The following is a 24,093-nucleotide window of genomic DNA, read 5'->3' as shown; positions in this document are numbered from 1 at the left end:
GGGAATCCGGGGAATGTCAGCAATGTCTGAGGCCTTAAGTGGGGCCTCACAGTATTGACCTGGGAGGCTCTGCCCACAGTTTTCTGCTTGGTTGCCTGAGTTGCCCCAGTTGCCTCTGAGTGGGGAGAGGGCTGCTGTGAGCCCAACTCTGGTGCAGTAGGGTTAGCTGGGGTTAGCACAGGACTGGGGTTCAGGGAGGGACACAGCTATGAGGTACACACAGGGGCCAGGGCATGTGACCAGAACCTGAGGGCCAAGAAGGGCCCTTTCAGGGAGCCTAGGAGTAAGTGCACCAGGCACTGGGACAAGGCCACATGGGAGGTGAGGTGACAACCTGCACAGAGACTGATTTAGGGAGCCTGAACCAGAGGAGGCTGTCAGAGTCCAGACACATGTCCTCTCTGCACACCCAGCCTGTGTCCTGCCAGGACCACATACCCCTGCAACCAGGAAGGAAGACAGAATTCTGGGGACAGAGGAATGTCACCGAGCAGCTGGGATCCCTCGTGTCTTCCTAGGCCTATCCGCACTGTGCAGGAGCGCCGGCCCCAGGCAGGCTGCAGCAGAACACGGTGCTCTGCCAGGGGACCAGCCAGCTGCCCCTTCCCACTCTTCCCCGCCTCCCTCCACTGTGCTGACACTGGCCATTAAGAACCTAGGACTCTAGGCCACGCTGCTCCTTTACTCCCTCAGTGACCATTTCTGCCCAGGCCTGTTTCACTCCAACAAGCAGATGCTTGAGCACCACAATGATGATGTGAGATTCGGGATTTCCTCCTCCACTTCTTCCTCCTCCTCCCCTCTCCTTTTCCTCACCCCTCCTCCTCCCTTTCTTCCTTCTCCCCTGCTCCTCTAATGGTTGGAGTGTTTGGGAGTGGACATATGTGCATGTGTATGCATGTGTATGTGAACGCATGTGTATTTGTGTGCTTATTTATCCAAGCATGAATACATTTATGTGAACAAGCACACATACTACACAAGTACTGGATACATAACATGGGGCATGTAGGCATGATCATGTCATAGCTACATGTGCACTGTTTGCTTAGGTGTGAGTTGTTAGTGGACACACATGTGGATATGTCTGTATATGCACTGTGTATGCCCATATGTGTATGTCTGTGTACACATGTGTGGGTGGATCTGCAAGTGCACTGTGTATATTAATATGTGAGAATGTACACAAGTGTGTACACAAGTGTGGGTGTGTCTGTGTGTGCACTATATATGCCCATATGTATGCATATGCACATGTTGGTGTGTCTGTATATGTGCTGTATATGCCCATATGTGCGTTCATGCTTGTGTGGGTATCTCTGTGTATACTGTTTCCCATAGCTATGAGAGTTTGAATATACACATGTGTAAGTCTATCTTTGTGTGTACTGTGTATGCCCAAATGTGTGCAGTGTGTGTACATATCTGCATGTGTCTGTGTATACTATATTTGCCCATGTATGGGTATACATGTGTGTGGATATATCTGTGCGCACTGTGTATGACCATGTATGTGTGTGAATGTGTGCACACAGTGTAGTGTGTGTGCTTGCAGTGTGACAGGGAGTGTCTGTGGAGAATGGAGCCTGAATCTCCATGCTACGAGGCTTAAGTCTCCTCAGGAGCTCCTGGCACTTGGGCTGTTTAATCATTAAAGAAGAAGCACAGAGCCAGCGTCCCTCAAAGTTCAGCCGACTTGACCGGCTCTGGTAGATGAGAGCAGAGCTGTCAGTAATGGAACCGGGCACTTCAGGAGATGGCATGGGGAACGTGGAGCCGCCACAATCAGCGCTGGCCTCTGGAGTCAGCCTGCACACCTATGACTTCGTGGTTCTGGTCGTCTACTTTGTCTTTGTCATCATCGTGGGGATCTGGGTGAGTCTGACCATGGTTGAGGCTGACACGGGAGGCAGGTTGTGAAGTGGGGATAGCATATCAGGGCCCAGGCAGAGGTGATAGCAGCTTCGGGCACGCTCCCCTCTAGCCCTCCTTTCACATTGAGGCCCAGAGAGGACTGTGGCTCCCCCGAGGTCACACAGCGAGGCAGGCATAGGCAGGGGTGCCTGATGCTTCATTTCTGCCTCTCCTCCAGCTGAGATACCCAAGACAATGGTGCCCAGCTAGCCCTTCTCACACTAGACTCCCAGCCGAAGGGCAGAGCTTCCCACAGTTGCCAGGGCTCCGGGCTGACAGGGAGGAGCCAGGTGGACCCAAAGTTCTGCCTTCTCTGTTCTGGGAGCTGGTGGCATGAACCATGAAACGGGGCTACATGGTGAGTTCAAGGAAGCCTGAGCTCAGACCCCAACCCCAGGGATAGAGCTGCATAGCCTCTCTATGCACCCCGTGTCTTAGCCAGCCTGAACAGCCAGGGACAGCACCACAGTAGTCCTGATAAAGCCACAATATGACTCACCCAGGCACCAGCTGGTGTGGCGCCAGCTCTTATCACAGCCACGTTCCACTGCCCACCAGCACTTTAGACTCTGCTGTGGGCTGGGCCAGCTGCTGGTTCCAGGCCCACCAGGAGCTTACTAAGCTGGCGCATACCTGGAAAACATCTTGGCCTCAGTTTCCTCATCTGTAAAGTGGGGTGAAGAGCCCTGCCTTCCATTGCTGATCTGAGGAGGATGTGGGTGCCGAGCACTCAGGACTCAGCTCCCTGGAGACTGGACAAGCTGCTTCTTCGTCCAGGTCCCTCACCTGCAACCTGATATCCGCTGCTCAGCAGGCCTCCCCTAGGACATGATGAGGAGCAGTTCACAGGCACCGACTCCAGCTCTCACTGCCGCTCCCTGCCAGCTGCACCCCTTGGGGCCCAAAGCGTCCACCTGCCTGGCCCGTCTCTCCTGTGGGCACCTCTGTGTGCAGAGCCCACCAGAGGCCTCTTTCTTTAACCAGGGCCCATAGCTCCTGTTTCCTCACACACTGCCCTGCCCCTCTCTCTTCCCCTAGAGAAAGGTTGTGTGGTATACTCTCGCTCTCGGGAGAGTTGAAAGGCCAGAAAGGTGAGGGGACTGAGCATGTGATGATAGCTGTTCCCCACAGTCACAGTCCTTTCCGGGAGGCTGGGGCCGGGGAGGTGGGCTTGTTAGCCAGACATACCCACGACCCCGGAATTAGTAGCTTGGCTACAACCTGTGCTGTGTCCAAGAACTGGGGCTCTTTGTGGGGGCCAGAGGCTGGAAGAGTCTGGAAACCCACATCCCTTGTTATTTCCTTTCCAGTCTTCCTTTCGTGCAAGCCAAGGGACCATCGATGGCTACTTCCTTGCAGGAAGGTCCATGAGCTGGTGGCCGGTGAGTCCACCTTCCCCCTCTCTCCTCTGACTGTCTGTCTAGTCTCCTCTTGCAGGGACAAGCTCCTATGTGGGTTTCCTGGCTCTGGATACACCCCAAAGGCCATCTCCTGAGAGCTCCTCTTCATGCACACTTCGGCCAAGTGTCCACTGGGCATGTCCATATGCAGGCACTGGGAGACATGGACTTGTGGAAGTCGAGATGCCCCTCTAGAGCAGCCCAGACTTGAGCTGAGCATACATGTCAAGGGGGAAGGGAGCCAAGGTTCTGGAGCACTGAGGGAAAAGGGAGCGTTATGGTTTCTCAGGAGGTGGCCCAGACTCAGCTCTGAAGAGCAACAGAAGGAGTGAAATCATCCACGCAAAACCCCCAATAACCTCAAGAAGCCCATCCTGAGACCTATGTCACCCCCACTCTCTCCCATCTCTCCCCCACTTGGATCTCCAAACTCCCTCCTCCTGAACTGGGATGGAGGGAGGGAGCCGGTCGATCCCTGCCTAGGGGCCTGGTGAGGAGTCAGCTAAAGATGGCCCAGCTAATTGCATGTATACCTGGCAGGAGTGGACTGAGCTCCTGAAGAAAAATTAACTTAGGGACTGGAGATATAGTACAGCGGTTAGGGCATTTGCCTCGCATGCAGCCGACCCGGGTTTAATTCAAAGAAAAATTAACTATGCTGGGAATTTCTCAGTTCTTCAGTCCTCTCTCTGCTGCCCTTGAACTGGACCTTTGGGAATCAGAGGGTCCAGGGCCTCCCCCCACACCCTCTTTGAGGGCCTCTGCTGACCCCCAACTCCCTTCTCTTTGGAGGCCCTTGGGTAGACGGTGTCTGCAGAGCTTCCTCCTGCAGGCATGAGCTGCTTCTGCACCTCCACTTTGCCTTCACTCACATCACCAGAGACTTTGCTTTGCTGATTCCTTCCTGGTCTATCTCCAAGATCACCCCTCCTTCGCCCGTGGGCATGTGGAGAGCATGTGAAATGTCTCTAACAGTGCCCTTCATACAGCCAGTGTCAGGCTTGTCCTTTCCTCGTTGTCCCTCAACTGCCTCTGATGGCACGTTTCCAGAATCTACTTTCTGCTCTCTCTGCCTCCTTCCGGGAATCTGAAGTTCATGGTCATGATTCCTGATGGATAAAGATCAAAGTGAACCTGACCTTTGACCCCACTGTGATTTGCAGATCGGAGCATCTCTGATGTCCAGTGATGTGGGCAGCGGCTTGTTCATGGGCCTGGCTGGGACCGGCGCTGCCGGAGGTCTTGCTGTGGGAGGCTTCGAGTGGAACGTAAGGACTCTCAGGAGAGGGGTGGGGCTCAGACCCTCCCCACCACACCCCTTCATGGTCTCAGCACTGGAGGGTCAGTGTACTGGGGAGGCTGCAAGGTGTTTGGAGGAGCCACTTCACAGATGGGAACACCAAGGCCCCGGAGCAGAGGGACTCAGCCGGTCCTAGGAGGAGTTCAGGGCGTGCCGCTCCCTCCTCAGGCTCTCCCTCAGCACAGAGCAGTGCCTCCGGGGGCTCATCTTCCTTCTCCCCACTCTCCAGGCAACCTGGATGCTTCTGGCCCTTGGCTGGGTCTTCGTCCCCGTGTACATTGCAGCGGGAGTGGTCACGATGCCGCAGTACCTAAAGAAGAGGTTTGGGGGCCAAAGGATCCAGGTGTACATGTCTGTCCTGTCTCTCATCCTCTACATCTTCACCAAGATCTCAGTGAGTGCCCGGGCCGCCATGGCTGTCTCTCGGAAGGGAGGCAGGAGGGAAGGACAAAGGAGAAAAGGAGGATGAACCCACATTCTCACCTTTGATGCCTGCTGCCCCTCCACAGTGGGGTGGTCAGAACAGAATGATAAGTGTTGGTGGGGTGAATGACAGTCTCTCCACTCAAAGAACCCATAGCCTAGAGTTCATTCATTCATTCATTCATTTATTCATTCATTTGCTTTTCCATCTGCCCCATGCATGAGTGACCTAGAATATCACCATTCCAAAGTCCCTTTTTTTCTCCATCGTTCTAAATGCTGACTGGACCAAGGATCTGCGTCTCAGCTCCTTGTGACAGGGAGGTTTGGGTCTCCTACAGTCAGGCCTCCTGTTGGTCACAGGGTTCCCCATAAAAGGTCTTCTGACAAGTGGCAGAGGGTGTCACAAGTGTATCCTAGAGAAACAAAAATGGTGAGTCTGCAGCCTCCTATCCCACCAGTGACCAGAAACAGTGCCAGGAGTTGGGTGAGGGCTGTGTTCTCCTATTCTCAGAGACTGAGACTTAAGATTCTCTCAAAACTGGGCTTCTGCCCTGGAGCTTCAGCCCCACCAACTCTGCTGCAGGACACTGCAGAGGCTGAGGAGTGGTGCTGTGGGGGACGGTCTGGGGCACTACTCCTCTCCCAGATGCCTCTCCTCTAGCCCAGCTTCCTCTGCCTGCCACTTTGCTATCTCCCCATTGCCTTCGAGGCCATGGCTCAGTGCTACCAGGCAAGAGTCTCAGCCCACAAATCCATGCAGAACTCCAGAGACCTTTAAGGGTGGGGGGTGGTTGGCTTTGGGGGTTTAAAGAGTGACTCAGGAGATCTATAGGGATAGGCGACTACTGGGATCTGCAGAGGTGAATGGCTCTGGGGTCCTAACAAGTGAACCCACACTACTCAGCAGGGGCTCAGGTCTCTCCATGCAGAATGAGGGCTGACAGTATGTGGCCCCGCTGGCTCAGTGGCCATCCTGAGGCCTTCGGGTCACTGGGACTCCTGGCCTGGCTCTCTGCAGACTGATATCTTCTCGGGAGCCGTCTTCATCCAGATGGCCTTGGGCTGGAACCTCTACCTGTCCACCGTGGTCCTACTGGTGGTGACAGCCGTTTATACCATCGCAGGTAAGGGAACAGGCCACATGAGGAGCAGAGTTGGGGCAGGCACCATGGGGGACCAGAGGAGGGGCTGGGGAAGACAGATGTCCATAAACAAAGCTGACCGAGGGGTGAAAGAGAGCAGGAAAAACATTGCCTGAGAGCCTGAGGCAGAAGAAACCAGGAGGCAAGAATGAAGGAGGTCAAGAGAACAGGGGGAAAGTGTTGGAATTAGTGAGAGGGAAGAGAGGCGTGAGATGTGCACAGAGGGTCACTGGACCGTGTCCTGAACTGTGGTCACTGCATCTGCTCTCATAGGACCCTTTAGTATCTGGGTCCCTGAGGGAGTAGCCAGGGCTTGTGCCCACATAGAGGGACAGGAAGGGAGGGGGAGTGACCTGGTGCAGCTAAATCCCAGCCAGGCTCACAAATGAGACATTGCCAGCCAGGAAGCCACAATGTAGGGTGCCCAGAGGTGGTACCGAAGGCCACAGAGACGGAAAAAATTTCACTCTGCCCACTCTCATTCCCCACATGTGTCTACGACATGGCAAAAAGTTGGCACAGGGGACAGGCAGTGGCTGGAGCTCAGGGACTAAGAGGCCCTGGGTCTGGTCTGGTGTATCCGTGTGGTCAGGGCAGCTCCCACGCCAGAGACAGTCCCATGTTATGGGCTGACAAGCCCTCTTCTCTGTCCCAGGGGGCCTCACGGCTGTGATCTACACAGACACTCTGCAGACGGTGATCATGGTGGGGGGAGCCCTGGTGCTCATGTTTCTGGGTAAGGAGGCCTGGGGACACCTGCCCACACCCCTATGTTCCTCTCCAGTCTGTCTTTGGTTGTCACAACCATGGTTTGATAGAACTTTCCAGAATATGGAGCCATGTGCCTGATCCCCACCCCTCTCCCACATACACACATATATGCATACACCCCTTCTGGGAAATGCTCACACTCTTTCCAAGCTCTCCTCTGCATGCCCCCTCCACATGCGCACACCCCTCCAGGTTTTACACACACACACACACACACACACACACAAAGACACACACACACACATATTTCCTCAGCCTCCAAGAAGCAGTAGTCTGTCTCCTCCATCTTAAGGGTCCCATAGCTGAAGCTATATTCTCTCAATCACATAATATTTCCCAGGTCTGGGACCTGAGACTCTCTACTCTCTCTCTCTCTCTCTCTCTCTCTCTCTCTCTCTCTCTCTCTCTCCCTCTCTCTCCTCTCTCTCTCTCTCTCTCTCTCTCTCTCTCTCTCTCTCTCTCTCTCTCTCTCTCTCTCCTCTCTTTCTCTGTATGTGAATGTTGTGAATGTGCATGTGTTGGGGTGCATATGACAGGCCCCTGGGGTCTGGGGTCTTCGATACCCACACTCTCTGTGCTCTCTCACCCGCAGGCTTCCAGGAGGTGGGCTGGTACCCAGGCCTAGAGCAACGGTACAGTCAAGCCATCCCCAACGTCACCGTCCCCAACACTACCTGTCACCTCCCCCGGCCCGACGCCTTCCACATATTCCGGGACCCTGTGACCGGGGACATCCCTTGGCCAGGCCTCATTTTTGGGCTCTCAGTGCTGGCCACCTGGTACTGGTGCACAGACCAGGTGATGCCCTTATGGGACTGGCTGGGCCCATCAGGAATGGGGGATGCCCATGGGAAATGGGCTTCTGGAGGTGCAACAGTGGGATGGTCGGGACTGCCCAAGCACCCACTCCTCTGTGCCACCTTTGCAGGTCATTGTTCAGAGGTCTCTCTCAGCCAAGAATCTGTCCCACGCCAAGGGAGGCTCTGTGCTGGCAGGCTACCTAAAGATGCTGCCCATGTTCTTCATTGTCATGCCTGGTATGATCAGCCGTGCCCTGTACCCTGGTAAGATCTTTGCTCATTCTCATGATGTGTCACTCAGGATAGCACAATTTCCCTTAAAAATATTGTGTGAAGTGATTTAAGTACAATTGAGGCCCCCAAGATTTCCAAGGGGAACACAGGTGGAAACCTCATCCATGGGGGTGATTGCACAGGGTAGGAGGCAGCCCACGGGAAGGGGGACACAGGAAGAAGGAAGGAAGGAAGGAAGGAAGGAAGGAAGGAAGGAAGGAAGGAAGGAAGGAAGGAAGGAAGGAAGGAAGGAAGGAAGGAAGGAAGGAAGGAAGGAAGGAAGGAAGGAAGGAAGGAAGGAAGGAAGGAAGGAAGGAAGGAAGGAAGGAAGGAAAAAGGTGAGAAGTATAGTTCTAACCTCTCAGGGCTTCCCGGTAGTTGCCTTTGATCAAAGCTTCCTAGCAGGCTTCGAAGCTCATAGAGACCAGAAATATCTCAGAAGCAAACTTTTGTACGGGGACTCACCAATCTTTGGGTGTTACCTCTGACAGAGGGACAGTGAGCTGTCTCTGTGGGTCCTAGGGAAACAGGGCTGAGCACCCACTTACCCTCTCCTGCTATTGCTCTTCCTGCAGATGAGGTGGGCTGTGTGGACCCGGACATCTGCCAGAGAATCTGTGGGGCCCGTGTGGGGTGCTCCAACATCGCCTATCCCAAGCTGGTCATGGCGCTCATGCCCGTGGGTGAGTCCTCCTTACCTGTGGGTTGACCTTCATGCCTACCTACCTCCACATCCTCACTGTCTGCAGAGTTTGAACACAGATTCACAGGGGGACTAGAAACCTTCAGCTTCCCAATACACACACACACACACACACATACCCTCTAAGCATGGACGCACATATACACCTAAACATGGATGTACACACACACATACACACACACACACACACACACACGCACTCAGTACAAGTGTCTGCTAGAGCCACTCTGTGCCCTGCTCTGTCCTGGAGATTCAGGGAACCACAGGAGCTCCCACCCGGACCCTTACACTCAGCTCTACACAGCCCAGGGCATCCCAACTGGGGGCTCAGTGATGGAGCATGGGATGAATGGCTGAGGAAGCCCTCAGAGGTTCTTGATCCAGCCAGGACAGGGGAGGGTCAGGACTTCTCCAGAGGAAAGGAGGCACCCTGGGATTATAAGAGGAGGGTCTGGGGGCGCTCCATGTACAAAGGCCTGGGCTATACATCATACATGCAGGGTTTCTTTATTTTTTCAACTGGAGATTTGTGGTAATTAACCCTCATCACCTGTTCCCCCAACCCACTGCTGCACCCCCAAAGCAAGTGACCACAATTCTACCCTCTTGACTCTCTAACTATGAACTTAGTTCCTGTGCTTTTGGTTTATATTTCACATTAAATGTGCTAAAAGGTATGCACACATATATAATTTTCTTTTTCTGCTTTATGTCCTATAACACAATGCCCTGGAGGTCCATGTATGTTGCATATGGCAACTCAGGTTTATTTTAGTGGCAAATTCACTTTCCATAGTCTCTATATCATCTTATTTCCTTTGTCCACTCACAGCTGAGCACTGATATTTCTTTCTGATCTGGGCTATTGTGAATCAAGTTGTCCTGAATGCTGGGGTGTAGGTATCCTCAAGGTGGGGAGATATTCCATTCTTAAAACCACTCCCCCACCCTCCACTGCCCCCGGTCCCATGGACCGGGGAAATCCAAGCTTTGACACCCAGACCGAGATGTCAAGGCTGCAGAGTACCTGACAGACCGCCTTGTCTCCAGGCCCTGCCCGGTGGGATTCTCTCTCCATGCCACACCCTCCCGTGCCCCTGGGAGCGGCCCCCGCAGCACCTCCTGTCTCCCCAGGTCTGCGGGGCCTGATGATCGCCGTCATCATGGCTGCCCTCATGAGCTCGCTCACTTCCATCTTCAACAGCAGCAGCACCTTGTTCATCATCGACGTGTGGCAGCGCTTCCGCAGGAAGGCGACAGAGCGGGAGCTCATGGTGGTGGGCAGGTGCGCGGCCCATCCTTCCTCCACCCTCTTTGAAGATAGTGGCCCCTGCCCTGGGACCCTGCAGGCCAGCAGAGCCCCGGGGGCCCAAGGTCAACAGTCCACAGCTAGGTCCCTTCTCTGAGTCCCACTGCTCCCCCGGGTGGGAAGTGGCCAGGTGAACCTTCAGAGGAACTAGGAGCTGACAAAGGCTGTAATGAAAGGAAGGTGGGAAGTCCAAGTGGGCATGACCACGCCAGGAAAAGCCACGCCCTTTGGAAACTCTTGGCCACGCCCCTCTAGGAGCCCACAGACCAGGAGAGCTGGAAGGCTCCTTATTTCCTCCAGCCTACCCTGAACACCCATCATGCATGTGACCTTGGCATCAGGACCCACGGACGCCTATCATGGCTCTTGCAGAGGATGCACATAATTTGGGATAGGCAGAGAAATGTGGATCATTTTTTGGTGAGATCTGCCTTACTGAAGCCCTTCCTAGGAAGAAAAAGACTACAAAAGACGCAGAGCCTTGAACACGGAGTTAAAGGATTTAAACTTTATATCCTGGGCTTGTTTTATGCTTTTCAAAGTGTAACTTGTTGATGCTGGGAGATATCAGGTGTGACAGAACACCCGTCTAGCGTGTACAGGTTGTGAATTTGATCTCCAGCACCACATACCCACCCCCAATTCCAGCATCTCCAGAAAAAAACACCTCTTTCATTTTTTTTTAAGTTATAGCTTGGCCTATAATTTTTATTTTATTTTCGGGGAGCCACATCTGGCTGTGGTCAGGGCTTGCTCCTAGCTCTGCACTCAAGAATCACTTCTGGCAGTGCTCAGGGGACCATCTGGGCTACCAGGCATCAAACCCAGGTCGGCCGCATGCCAGGCAAGCACCCTACCCACTGTAGTATCTCTCCAGCCCTCGGCCAGTGATTTGGCTTTTTCTACAGAGGCTGTGCATTTTGGAGTGTAGGTTAAGGTCCCTTTCTGGAATCTTTGCTTCATAATTCCAACTCTATTTTTCAGGCTTCTGGACTAGCATGTTTAACCTCCTTTCCTCTGCCCCTGCACTCACTGTGCCTTCCATCAATGTGAGTGCATTCTGCCTGGGGCTGCTGACTGAATTCCTGCTGCCTGCTCATCTGTGCCAGACTTACGGGAGAGACTGACTAGAGGGGAGAGATAAGTGGCAGAGGGGATCCATGGGTAACTGCTGCTCTAGTGGGGACTGAAGATAAAATAGGACAGAGCACAAGGAGAAAGGGTTGTGCAGAGATAATTAATAGAAAGTTCCTTTTAACTGTTTAGACACTTAACTGTTTTCATCAATTAGTGGTGTTTGGATGCTATCACCTGGTCATCAGTATTATTGAACATAACACATCCAGGAAAATTTTTTTTTCAACTGTGCATGACAACTGACAATGAATAAAAGGAGAGAGAGACACAGAGAGATAAAGAGAGAGAGAGTGGAGACAGAGAAAAAGAGATTGAGTGCGTGTGGGCCCAGGGATCTGAGTACTTGTCCCTGAGCCAGGATCAGTTAAGGACTGTCAGAAAGTTTACCTTGCTCTGTGAAAATTCAGGATAAAGGAGAGAGGGTTAAAGCTGGAACAACATAGAAGGGAGAAGAGTCTGGAGGTTGGAGCTGTCCTGGGTAAGGGCTTCCCTGCACAGGCCAAACTCAGGCCAGAGGCCGTTTCCTGGGGAAGTTGGTGAGAGAAGAGGACAGATTCTTCCTGACAGCCACTCAGGCTACATGCCCTGAAAGTCAAAAAGCCAAAAGCCAAATTTCTGGAATTCTAATATTTAATTATATTCTAGTATCTATTTAGGATCTAGTAGTTCTACTATCTGAGACTTTATGAGTCTGAATTTCTTTGAGATCCTACTGTCTAACTTTCTTAGACTCAGCAACCATGGATCCCACCTCTCGTCTCTCCCCGGTTCCCTTCCCCAGACCCCTCACAGTGCCCTGTGTTCTCCCGGCAGAGTATTTGTGGTCTTCCTGGTGATCATCAGCATCCTTTGGATCCCCATCATCCAGAGCTCCAACAGCGGCCAGCTCTTCGACTACATCCAGTCAGTCACCAGCTACTTGGCCCCACCCATTACTGCCCTCTTCCTGCTGGCCATATTCTGCAAAAGAGTCACAGAGCCTGTGAGTAAAGCCTCACCCCTGCCTCCTACACACACCAGAGGGGCAAGTCCATGACCTGCTTTTTGTGACCTGGGGAAAATCTGCCACCAACTCAGGTCCCCATCTATAGCACCTGGATTAGATTCCTAATTTTCTTCAGCCTTCGTGGTTGATTCCCACCAGAGTGGCTGTGAGCATGCTGTTTGAATGCCGTGGTTTGCATGCCAGGGTTTACAAGCTTCACCTTAAGTAGCCATCCATAAGCTATCGGGGTGTGGGGGGAGAGGTGAATCAATAGCAATTAGAGTAACTTCTAATAGCTGCTCTGAGTAAGGGCTAGGAGCACTTTTCCCTGAGGCAGCTAGAAAAAATCAGGGAAGCCTTCAAGGACAAAAATTTGAGCTGAGCCCAAAGCACCAGTGATGATGGGACGAGCTTTCTTAGCAGGAATAACAGGGTGTGAAATCATAGATGGAAATGAGAGTTTTCTGGGGTCTATCCATTTCTCACACTCTAAGTGGGCAGCAGTGATGAGAGTGAAACCAAGAGTGAATATTGAGGTTACCTGCTCAAGGCTTACTCCTAGCTCTGCACTCAAGAATCTCTCCTGGCAGTGCTCAGTGGACCATTATGGGCTACCAGGCACAGAACTGAAATCTGACACCAGCCTGAGAGGACCCAGGGGCCAGGACTAGCAACCCAATACTCCCCAGAGAACCAAGAAAAGACAACCGCAGTGCTGGCTCTGGATTGGGGAGTTAAGGGACAAACACCTTAGTGCAGGCTCCACAGGAGCCATGCAAATGTCATGGGCACAGCAGAAAAATCACTACCGCCAATCCTGGGGAAGCTAAACCAGGCGGGGGCTGGGGTGTCAGCTCCCCACCCAGAACAGGATGCTCAGCAGAGCTAACTGCCAGATATTCCTGCTTATTTCAGAAATCTTTGATATCAAGAGCATCCAATCTCCCCTCATGTTTTAAAAGAAAATTTGGCTTTTGTACCCACCCAGTAGTTGCTTGGGGGTTTCTCCTGGCTTAGTGCTTTGAGGACCATGCAGTCCTGGCAATCATAACTGGGCTCCAGCTGTAAAGCCTGAGCTCTAGCTTTTGTTTTAGCTTCTATTCCCCCCCCCCACAATCACGTCCCCCCCCACACACACACACACCATGCACCGGCAGCTCATTTTCAAAAATGCGAGTCATCTAACCCTTATAGACTGGAAGCAAGAGACTAGAGTCAAATGATGCTCTGAAGAAGCTCTAGGGAGGAAGAGCTATTCTTTTGTTCCAAGAAAAAGAAAGGTAGTGGAAGGTTAGGGATGGGGGAGGAGAAGCAAAAGAGAAGCAACAGGCAATAATGGAATGCTGTGATTTCTGACTTCACTGAACACCGAGGGCGTCCTAGAGCCCACTGCTTCCTACACAAGCTCCTTCTGTTCTTTTTTTTTTTTATTAGTTTATTTTTAATTAGAGAGTCATCGTGAGGGTACAGTTACAGATCCATACATTTTTGTGCTCATGCTTCCCCCATACAAAGTTCAATAACCCATCCCTTCACCAGTGCCCATTCTCCACCACCCGTAAACCCAACATCCCTCCCCCCCTCCGCAGACCCGTCTCCCCCCACCCCACCCTGCCACTATGGCAGGGAATTCCCTTTTGTTTTCTCTCTCTGATTAGGTGTTGTGGTTTGCAATAGAGGTGTTGAGTGGCCATTGTGTTCAGTCTCTAGTCTGTATTCCACCCGCCTCACCCTTCCCCCACATGACCTCCAACCACATTTTACTTGGTGGTCCCTTCCCTGAGTTACCCAGAATGAGAGACCAGCCTCCAAGCCATGGAAACATTCTCCTGGTACTTATTTCTTCTATTCTTGGGCGTTAGTCTTATAGTCTATTATTCTATATTCCACAGATGAGTGCAATCTTTCTATGTCTGTCTCTCTCTTTCTGACTCATTTCACTTAGCATGATACTTTCCATGTTGATCCACTTATATGCAAACGTCATGACCTCATTTTTTCTAACAGCTGCATAGTATTCCATTGTATAGATGTACCAGAGTTTCTTCAACCAGTCATCTGTTCTAGGGCACTTGGGTTTTTTCCAGATTCTGGCTATTGTGAACAGTGCTGCGGTGAACATATACGTGCATATGTCACTTCGACTATACTTTTTGGCTTTTCTGGGATATATTCCCAGCAGTGGTATTGCTGGGTCAAATGGGAGCTCAACCTCTAGTTTTTTGAGAATCGTCCATACTGTTTTCCAAAAGGGCTGAACTAGCCGGCATTCCCACCAGCAGTGTAGAAGGGTCCCTTTCTCCCCACATCCTCTCCAACAGCGGTTGCTTTTGTTCTTTTGGATGTGTGCTAGTCTCTGTGGTGTGAGGTGGTATCTCATGGTTGTTTTGATCTGCATCTCTCTGAAGACTAGTGATGTAGAACACTTTTTCATGTGCCTTTTGGCCATTCGTATCTCTTCCTTGGTAAAGTTTCTGTTCATTTCTTCGCCCCATTTTTTGATGGGGTTGGATGTTTTCTTCTTGTAGAGTTCAACCAGTGCTTTATATACCCTTGATATCAACCCCTTATCTGATGGGTATTGTGTAAATATCCTTTCCCATTCTGTAGATAGTCTTTGTATTCTGGTCACTGTATCTTTTGCGGTGCAGAAGCTTTTTAGTTTAATGTAGTCCCATTTGTTGATCTCTGTTTTTACTAGATTGCTTAGTTCCGTGTCATCTTTGAAGATACCTTTATCTTCAATATCCTGGAGAGTTTTGCCGACCTTGTCTTCAATGTACCTTATGGTTTGTGGTCTGATGTTGAGGTCTTTAATCCATTTTGATCTGACTTTTGTGCATGGTGTCAGGTCGAGTTCTAAGCCCATTTTTTTGCATGTGATTGTCCAGTTGTGCCAGCACCATTTGTTAAAGAGACTTTCCTTGCTCCACTTCACATCTCTTGCTCCTTTATCAAAGATTAGATGATCATACATTTGAGGTTGTGTGTGGGGATATTCCACCCTGTTCCATTGGTCTGCAGCTCTGCCTTTGTTCCAGTACCATGCTGTTTTAATTGTTACCGCTTTGTAGTAGAGTTTAAGGTTGGGGAGGGTGATGCCTCCCATCATCTTTTCCCCAAGAATTGTTTTAGCTATCTGTGGGCATTTATTGTTCCATATAAATTTCAGGATTGCTTGCTCCGCTTCTTTGAAGAATGCCATGGGTATCCCTATAGGGATCGCGTTAAATCTGTATAATGCTTTTGGGAGTATTGCCATTTTGACAATGTTTATTCTCCCTATCCATGAGCAGGGGATATGTTTCCATTTCCTCATGTCCTCTTTTATTTCATGGAGTAGAGTTATATAGTTTTCTTTGTAGAGGTCCTTTACTTCTTTAGTTAAGCTGATTCCAAGATATTTGATTTTCTGGGGCACAATTTTGAATGGGATTGCTTTTTTCATGTCCCTTTCCTCTGTCTCATTGTTTGCATATAGGAAGGCCATGGACTTTTGGGTATTGATTTTATAGCCTGCGACTTTACTGTATAGGTCAATTGTTTCTAAGAGTTTCTTACTAGAGCTTTTAGGTTTCTCTAGGTATAGCATCATATCGTCTGCGAATAGTGAGAGCTTGATTTCTTCCTTTCCGATCTGAATCCCCTTAATATCTTTTTCTTGCCTGATGGCCATTGCTAATACTTCCAATACTATATTAAAGAGAAGTGGTGAGAGTGGGCATCCTTGTCTTGTCCCCGACGCCGCCGTCGGATCCTGACCAATCTCCATCCTGCAGGTAAACAGGCAATCCCTTGGAGAGCCTGCCTCAGCGCGGAGAAGCCCCCTCCCCGCCCCCTGCCCGCCTTGGCTCTGGGCTTCTCCTGAAGCCCCTGCCTGGCACCTTTCGGCCGCCGCCATCGGAGCCTGACCAATCCCCACTCTGCTGCTTAGGGGCGTGTCCTCATCTTAGGGGGCGTGGCCTTAAAGTGGGCGTGGCTTCTTTCCGGAGCGGCCGCAGTTATTTTTCTTTACCATTCCATGCCTTTTCCTTTGGCCATAATTGATAGAATCCTTCTGTTCTAACTGAAGAGCCACGGGCCATGCTCGGGGCCTCTACATTTCTCTGTTGCCCGGGAGGAAACCCCAAGTCCACAAGCTGCGTCTTCGCTCCTTCTTTCTGGAATGGGGCCCAGATCCCAGCCTAGTGCGCGCTGCCTTGCAGTGAGCCTCACTCCGCATCCTGCACTGCAACTGCAGAGGGCGCAGCCTCAGACGCTGGCCCTGACGGAGCAGCCGCTTCTGGGGAGGGAGGGGGTCCCACCTGGTGCTCAGTCCTGCGTGTGTCCCCCTCTGTCCACAGGGTGCCTTCTGGGGCCTCCTGTTCGGTCTGGCCGTGGGGCTGGTGCGCCTGATCCTGGAGTTCGCGTACCAGGCCCCCGCCTGCGGGGAGGCCGACGGGCGGCCGGCGCTGCTCAGGGACGTCCACTACCTCTACTTCGCGCTGCTCCTCTGCGGGCTCACTGCTGCCGTCATCATGGCCGTCAGCCTCTGCACGCCCCCCATCCCCGAGGAAAAGGCAAGTGACACGTGGGGACTTAGCCCACCCTACCAAGGGTCTCCTGCCTCTGTGGGCTTCCAGAGAGAGAGAGACCTCTGAGAGCTCCCTGTGAGCAAGGGGCTCCATCCAACTTGGTACAAATCCCGTAGTCTGCAGTGAGTCATTTGGCTGGAAAAGGATTCTACAAAGGACTCTGTGAGCCAGACTGTAGGGACACTCAGGCCCCTGGAGCTGAGGCACATCCCAGCACATGGTGCCTGCACCCAGAGAAAGCAAAGAGAGTGAAGAGGGGGCCAAACCCAGAGGAGACGGTCTCTCCTGGAAGCCAGGCAGTGCCACTGACAGGGTCCCTCTGGGCCCAACCTGGGAGAATAACAGTTGTCCAGATGCATGGATCCAGCTGCAGACCCAGACCCAGGCCCTTCCTTTAGAGTCTGGGTTCCTTGGTTTCAGTTGCCAAGGCCTGACCAGAGAAATGGCAAGGGGGCTCCATGATAAAGACCCACAGACTGGGGGGGGGGGGTGGGCGGGGAAGGAGGGCTGAACTATAGAAATGTGCTCACGGGCCAGAAGCTGAGGGCTAAGCACCAGTGGGCTTGGTTCTTGAGGCCTCTCTTCTGGGCTTGTGGGCCCTATGCTCCGTTTACACCTCGCCTCAATCCATGCACTCTGTTTCCTACTAGCCCAACTGTTGAAAAATGGGGTCACTCCCAACCAGTGATAAGGGGACCAGGGACGATGACTCAGCTGTGCAGGTCTGAGGGTCAGTGGTCTGACCCAGCAGAGTTCAGAGACCAGGTGGTGCCAGAGATCAAACTCGGGGCCTTGTATATGCAAAGACTGTGCTTCAGCTCTTAGAGTGAACTCTCCAGCACTTGCGTATAGGTGACCCTTCAATTCTCTACTCCAGGTAAAGCCTCTCTCCCAAAGTATTAACCCTCAAGCCCCCCAGATCCTGGTTTCCCAGACCAGTCCACAGGCTGTGGGTGAAACAGAGTTTGCAGAGTGAAAAAGCAGCATGGTCTCCCCAGAGCCCCCAGAGAGTAGATTGCATGGTGGGGGTTATTTCAGGAGAGGGCCCTACGTTGTCTGTAGCAAGTGGGGAGGCAGGGCAGGGGACCTGGTTTGACCCCTAACAAAAGGAATTCGCTGGAAGGGAAAGAGGGGGAGGGGAAGGGGAAGAGGGTCAGAGCTCAGGCATCACAGTCCCTCCATATGTAGGAACCAAGAATTTGCCATGTTGTTCTCTGTCAAACCACTTAAGGAGAGGCAAGAGGTAGTCATGGGGCTATCATAGGACACCTACTCGCTCTCGTCACCTGTAAATCTCCACTCATAACTCTACGACGTTTCAAGCTCCCCAACATAATGGTGGATGACATCCCCTTACACTCCTCACTCTGCCTTTTCCCAAACCCATGGCTCCTCCTACTCTCTCTCTGCTCATTACCACCTCTTGGTCCAAGGCAAGCTCCTGAAGGCCCCAAGAACTGCTTTCCTGCATCAGCCTAACCTACTCCCTGTAGCTCCCTGCTCCCTTCCTCACCCGTTTCCCCATTTCCTCAGGGACTTCCTGCCGCAGGCCCAGGCAGAAGCCTTCTGGGAAATCTCTCACTCCCAGAACTGACAGCCTCTTCCCAGGTTTGAAGTTTGCAGCCTACCTACAGGGCCTGTAAGGTTTGAGGCATGAGCCTAGCAGTGAATCCATGGAATATGGCGCCTCTGTGTGCCCAGCATAGGCCTGGTATGGAGCAGGGCCCAGAGCCTAGGGGCGCTGGGCCTCCACCCCTGGCCCCCTTCCATTTGGTGTGTGCCCTGGGCATGCAGGGACCCAGAGCAGCATTTGTTGGCAAAGGCAATGAGTAGACAGGACAGGACTTGATTTTCTTTCCCTCCAGCTCGCTCGCTTAACATGGTGGACCTGGAATTGCCCCTGCTCTGAGAGAGAAATGGAGACTCCAGAGCAGAGCCCAGGGGCCTCAGAGCTGCCGCCTGGGGAGCTCCCTGCACCGGGCAGAACAGCCAAGAGCTCCAATCAGGACCCTGAGCAGCCCCAAGGTAGGCTGGGGGGTATCAGAGAGCTGTGGGAGCAGCAGACTGCCTGCCGTGGGGTCCCTCAAAGTCCCATGAGGTTACTGGAGTACAGTCTCTGAGGGACACATCACCCAGATATCTCCCTTCCTCCCTTCCCACAAGCCAATTAACCTATAGAGAAGGAAGACAAACAGGTAAGATCCGGAAGCCAAGATATTAGCGTGGTGGAGTGTGGGTGGAAGGACAGGCACCTCCATGAGGAGGTAAGTGCATTCATCCTGAACCCCAGGACTTGGATGAGGCAGAGACTTCCCTGCTGCCACCTGCATTGGGGGCAGGGTCCTGAGCCAAGGCTGACCCCTTGGTCTTCCTAGATTCACTAGCATGAAGCCTCTTCACCATACACATGTACACACACACACACACACACACACACACACTGTGGTCTCGTTGACTAGATCTGGGCAGAAAATCAAAGGGTGTTCCAGCCACACAGGAACTTAGCCATCCTCGGTGCAAGCAGCCAGGACTGGCAGTGCCCACTACTCCTCCAGGCATCCTCCCAGCACTGCCCTGGGCTCCAGTGCTGGCTGGAAATATTATAGACACATTCAGTCACCCCAAGACCACACTGTGCCTAAAGTTGAAAATTCAATTATAGACAAACTGCAGCTTTAACCTTCCTCTAGTGTGACTAAATACATCAAATAATGTTGAGATTCACATAAAGACATAAAAATTTCCCAAACTACAAATTTCTCATGGAAAATTTTAACAAAAAGTCAAGCAATTAAAATCTGGGATTTTTGAGATAGTCCAGCTTAAGGCATTTGGGTTTCATGGGGTCAGCCCTAGCACCATGTATAATCTCTGAGGATCACCAGAAGGGATCACTGAGCACAGAGCCAGAAGTACGGCCCGAGCACCACCAAGTGTTACCCCAAAACATAAATGAAACAGTTAAAAGAAGTTTGAAAGCACAAACCCAAATTCAATTTGACTCACACTTATGAGTAGAAAATAAGTGACATTTAAGTCCTACATTTGCTGTTCTGCCCTAGTGAGAGGGAGAGTTAGCACTGGGTGGAGTTGGGAAGGAGTAGAGTTGGCAATAGAAGGACCCACCTACTGGCAGCTGCTCCCTGACACTGGACTGTATCCCAGAACTGGATGCAGGGCCTCCTGCATCTTCCCTTCAACCTCTGTCTCTGGTGGTGCACAACTGCTTGGAATTCCCACAAGAACCCAGTCAAGACTGTGAAAGCATGTCTGCTCGGCCAGCCTGGCTGGCAACAGGACCTCACGTGCTTACTGCTTTTGACAAGTGCCAGGAGCCCTCCTTGGAGCCTGAGAAACCCTCCTTTTGAGGCCTTGAGTTCTGGGAGATAGTGAGAGAGAGAGAGAGAGAGAGAGAGAGAGAGAGAGAGAGAGAGACATTCCTCAGATTAACATCATATGCTCCCAGACCCAAGGGTCCCAAACATAGTGTTTCTTGCTCCACTGGCAGCAATTAAAAAACAATGCTTGATTATAAGACACCATCCATGATGGGGTTTGCAACATCACAAATTTCCAAGGTCAAAAGCTACATGGGCCACTTCAGAAAGCACCACCAAAGCACCAGTTTCCTTCTATAGCCTTATCTGTGGTCTCAATTCATCGCATTGTGTCGTAGTAAGTCCTGTCTCTGCTTCAAATGTTGTACTCCATTCACCGGATGTTGGGGGTATCATAATTGCTTCTCTCTTCACTGTATCAAGGACCAGATCTAAACACTTCTGGATACAGAAACAGCAATCTAAAAATCACAAGCTTTCTATAGACAACGCAGCTACTGCAAGAGGAAACAGCAAGGATAGAACTGGGCAGGAGACCCCAAAGGGGAAGAGGGAGGGCCCAGTTTGTCCCAAGTCAGGGTGGGGCCCAAGATAAAGCCCAGTGACAAGGTAGCTACCATGCAACCCTCCCTGGTTTACTGTATATGCTGGGAACAGAGCTTGTCCCTCTATAAGCAGAATAAAGTCTGCTCCCTACAGGACTTCTGCTGCTAGAAGTCTAGTTCAATGGGTCAACTGGGACCAGAAAGATTTCTGTGAGTGAAATCCTGCCTCAACCACAGGAGAACAGGTGGGGAGAGGCAGGGAGAGGCCCAAACTCTTTCCGCCAAGGGAGTAGGGTCTGTGGAAGAAGCCCCTCCCTCAAAGATAATCTCTGTTGATTCCAGGTTAAAACGCAAAGTGGACACACAATTTGAAGCTCTCAACATAGAAAGTTGAATAAATTTTAATGTAGTAAAATAGATACCCCCCAAAGTGTATATGGCCATATTCTATTACTCAAAACATGGGTGGATTTATATTCAGTCATTAATCATAGTACCACTGACTTGTCAGTCCATGTGTCTTCTCCAGCTTGGGCAAATCCCATGCTTTGCTCTCAGAAGATCCAGGTTCTATCTGTGAAACCACATGCTTCCCCCAAGCACCGCTGGGAGTGACCTCCAAAATCTGGGAGTAGCCCCTGAGCACTGCCTGCTTGGCTCCAGACACCCTGCCCCAAAACTGCCCACTGGCTTCTTGAATTATCCAAGCTAGTTCAACCCTTAAAAAGCTGACTCAGCAGTGTTGTTTGTGGTGCAGCTCTGGGGGCTGTGACCAAGAGCCTCACATCTCACCTCCATATTTGACACTCCATAGTGACATGGAACTTACCAATCATTAAAACAGCAAACAGTTCCACTTCCAGTTAGAGGGATTTTTTAATACTCATTTTATTTTACTCTGCTCTCTGTCTAAGGGGTGGGAGAGTCAAACATCAACTTTTGTTTAAATTTCATATTACTTGGTCATGCTATCCACTATAGAACCCCAGAATAGCTACCTTAGCCCACTCACAAGCTTGTGCTCAACACAACCTGGGACAGGGGGGTCAGGGGCAATGCTCAGGGCTGACCTCTAGCTCTCTGCTTAGGGATCATGCCTGACCACATTCAAGAAACCATATGAAATATCAGGGATCAAAGCATGGCCAGCAGCATGCAAGGCAAGGACCCTACCCACTCTTTTCTAGCCCACCACCAACACTTCAATGCACTGTCAAATCTGTATTCTCTGGAGAATAGCTACATGACATTGATCTAGGCAGGCATGATCTAGGCAGAGTGAGAGATTGGCACATGGCCTTGGTCAGGTGAAGGAGGAAGGCCTAAGAATGGGGTGCATGCCACCAGCTTGGATCTTCTCTGTAGGGTACCCTGGCCCAACTGTACCCCCCTTCCCATGATGTGAGCTGGGCATGTGTTCAGAATTGAGATGAGCAGCATTGTGTTCCTCAGCTCCGCAGAGATACACCTCTAGAGGACAGATTCAGGCGGGATCCAGGGTGAGGGCTCATAAAGACTGTCTCCGCTCAGCACAAGGGTCCTGAGCCCTGCATCCCCTCCTATTCCCCTTTCTAAGCACCTCGTTCCTTTCTGGGCCCCTTATGCCCCACCCCGCTGCTCTCTTCTCACTGCTCTTTCTCCACTCAACCTGGGTTCTTCTTTCTGCCCATCTGTCTCCAGCCCCGCACAGGTCCTGGACCCAGCGGCTCTGGGGCTGGCTCTGTGGATTCTCAAGTACTGAGCAGGCGCTGAGCCCAGCAGCGAAGGCAGCGCTACAGCAGAAGCTGACAAGCATTGAGGAGCAGCCGCTCTGGAGAAGAGTCTGCAACCTGCAAGCTGTCCTCCTCCTGGCCATCAACATCTTCCTCTGGGGCTACTTCGCATGACACCCCAACCTGGGAGCCTGCCCACAGGTTCAGGACAGCTCTGGCCTTCAGGGCCACAGAGACGTGCTTCCTCCTTGCTGGGTCTCCCAACCCACAGTGGTGAGACTGTGGGAGCCCCCCCAGAAAGTCCCCACACTGGGCAAACAGGAACGCCATGGAAGAGAGAGAGGACAATGGCTGCTCTATGCAGCAGAACTCATGTTAGTGCCTCTGATTCGGTCTGTTCCCTGACCTACAGTCTCTGAGCTCTGTCCCTTGTGGCTCTGTCCAGGGACTTTGTGTGTGTGTTGAGGTCAGAAAATATTAGCTGTGGTTGCAAGAAGGAGCACAAAAATGCAAATTAAAAGTGAAAGTGTGTCTTTGCTCTTAGCCTGCTACCCCTCTTCCCTTCTGCTCTGTCTCCAAGTCCCAGTCCTGTTCAGCAGGGACGCACCAGGAGGTTCTTCTATTCCCACAGGAGTGCCCATGAGAGTACGTAGAATGTAACCCTAGTGACTTTCATTTGGCAGATAGGGACTCTGGGTGAGAGAATGTCCTTGGTGCTACTCAAATCCTGCCTCTTCTTCCTTGCTTGTGTAAACATGTGTGAAGTCTCTCCAGTCTCCAGAAACTCAGGGACAAGAAGGAGAGACATGAAAGCCAGAGTGAGGTTGCCTGAGCTGGGGCTAACAGGCAGAGCCGCCGCACAGACAGCCCCAGAGCCACAGCAGCCGGCCCCGTCTCCCTCTTGCTTGGCTTACAAGGCACCGACCTGGCCTGGAAAGCACAGAGAACTGGCTTAGGGGAGTCCTCTTCTAGGGAGCTTCACAAGGTGCTCCTCGTGGTCGAGGTCTGCTCCCAGCTCCCACTCTCTGGAGATGCTTCTGTGACAGCACCAGCCACTTTATTCTGTGCTTTTTCTCCCCAAAGATGTGAATTTCCCAAGGGACAAGACTGAGGATTATCCCTTGGGAAATCAGCACCAGAAAGAGCAGGTGTTCATGAACTGTGTCTCAAGGGCTTTGTATTGTGGTTGGCTTGGTAGTTAAGGGATAGGAGGCCAACTGGTGGGAAGCGGCCCCCTAAACATGGAGTCTGAAGGGCAAGAAAGATAGTTCAGGAGTTAAGCTGCTTGTCTTGCACAACAAGCTTACTTTGTCAGACCAACTCTGAGTCCATCTCTGTCTCCACACATGGTCCCCTAACTCTGCCAGGAGTGATCGTTGAGCAGAGCCATATGTGGCCCAACCCAAGCCCTACCCCCAATCCCAGCCTCCCCCACACCAAATAAACACAGCCCTTCCCACTGCCTGAGACACATGTGAAAAAGTTGCTTTGTCCATCTAACTGGGATTCTCTTCAGTGTTGCCTTTCTAATCGTTTTTCACCCAACAACAAATCACAATTGACTTCAAGTAAATTTTGAGTCCTCGGGGCATTGAATAGCTGATTCTATGAATTATCTCTTTCCGTGACTGTCCGCTGGTCTCTGACCTCATGCTCTGCCCCCTCACAAGGCATTGCGCTCCTCATTGTTCCCCACTGACCCTTACTGAGAACTCAGCTATTTTCCCATTTTATTCCCAGAACTATTCACATAAGTTATTTTTG

At 51.6% G+C, this 24,093-nt stretch overlaps 1 protein-coding gene across 1 annotated transcript; it reads left to right on the top strand.

The window, feature by feature from the left end:
• The first annotated feature begins 1,713 nt into the window (after positions 1-1,713).
• On the top strand, positions 1,714-22,503 carry LOC101539678 (sodium/glucose cotransporter 4-like). The gene is made up of 14 exons (XM_055139665.1): positions 1,714-1,875; positions 3,225-3,296; positions 4,478-4,582; positions 4,844-5,008; positions 6,059-6,164; positions 6,838-6,918; positions 7,546-7,751; positions 7,882-8,017; positions 8,602-8,709; positions 9,864-10,014; positions 11,989-12,157; positions 16,504-16,719; positions 18,600-18,759; positions 22,298-22,503. Exons 1-14 carry the CDS (start codon positions 1,714-1,716, stop codon positions 22,501-22,503), a joined length of 2,043 nt encoding a protein of 680 aa, XP_054995640.1.
• The last annotated feature ends 1,590 nt before the right edge of the window (positions 22,504-24,093 follow it).

Source organism: Sorex araneus, chromosome 5 (genome assembly GCF_027595985.1).
Source record: "Sorex araneus isolate mSorAra2 chromosome 5, mSorAra2.pri, whole genome shotgun sequence".
In the NCBI taxonomy this organism is placed as follows: Eukaryota; Metazoa; Chordata; class Mammalia; order Eulipotyphla; family Soricidae; genus Sorex; species Sorex araneus.
This window is presented reverse-complemented; position numbering and strand designations above follow the sequence as displayed.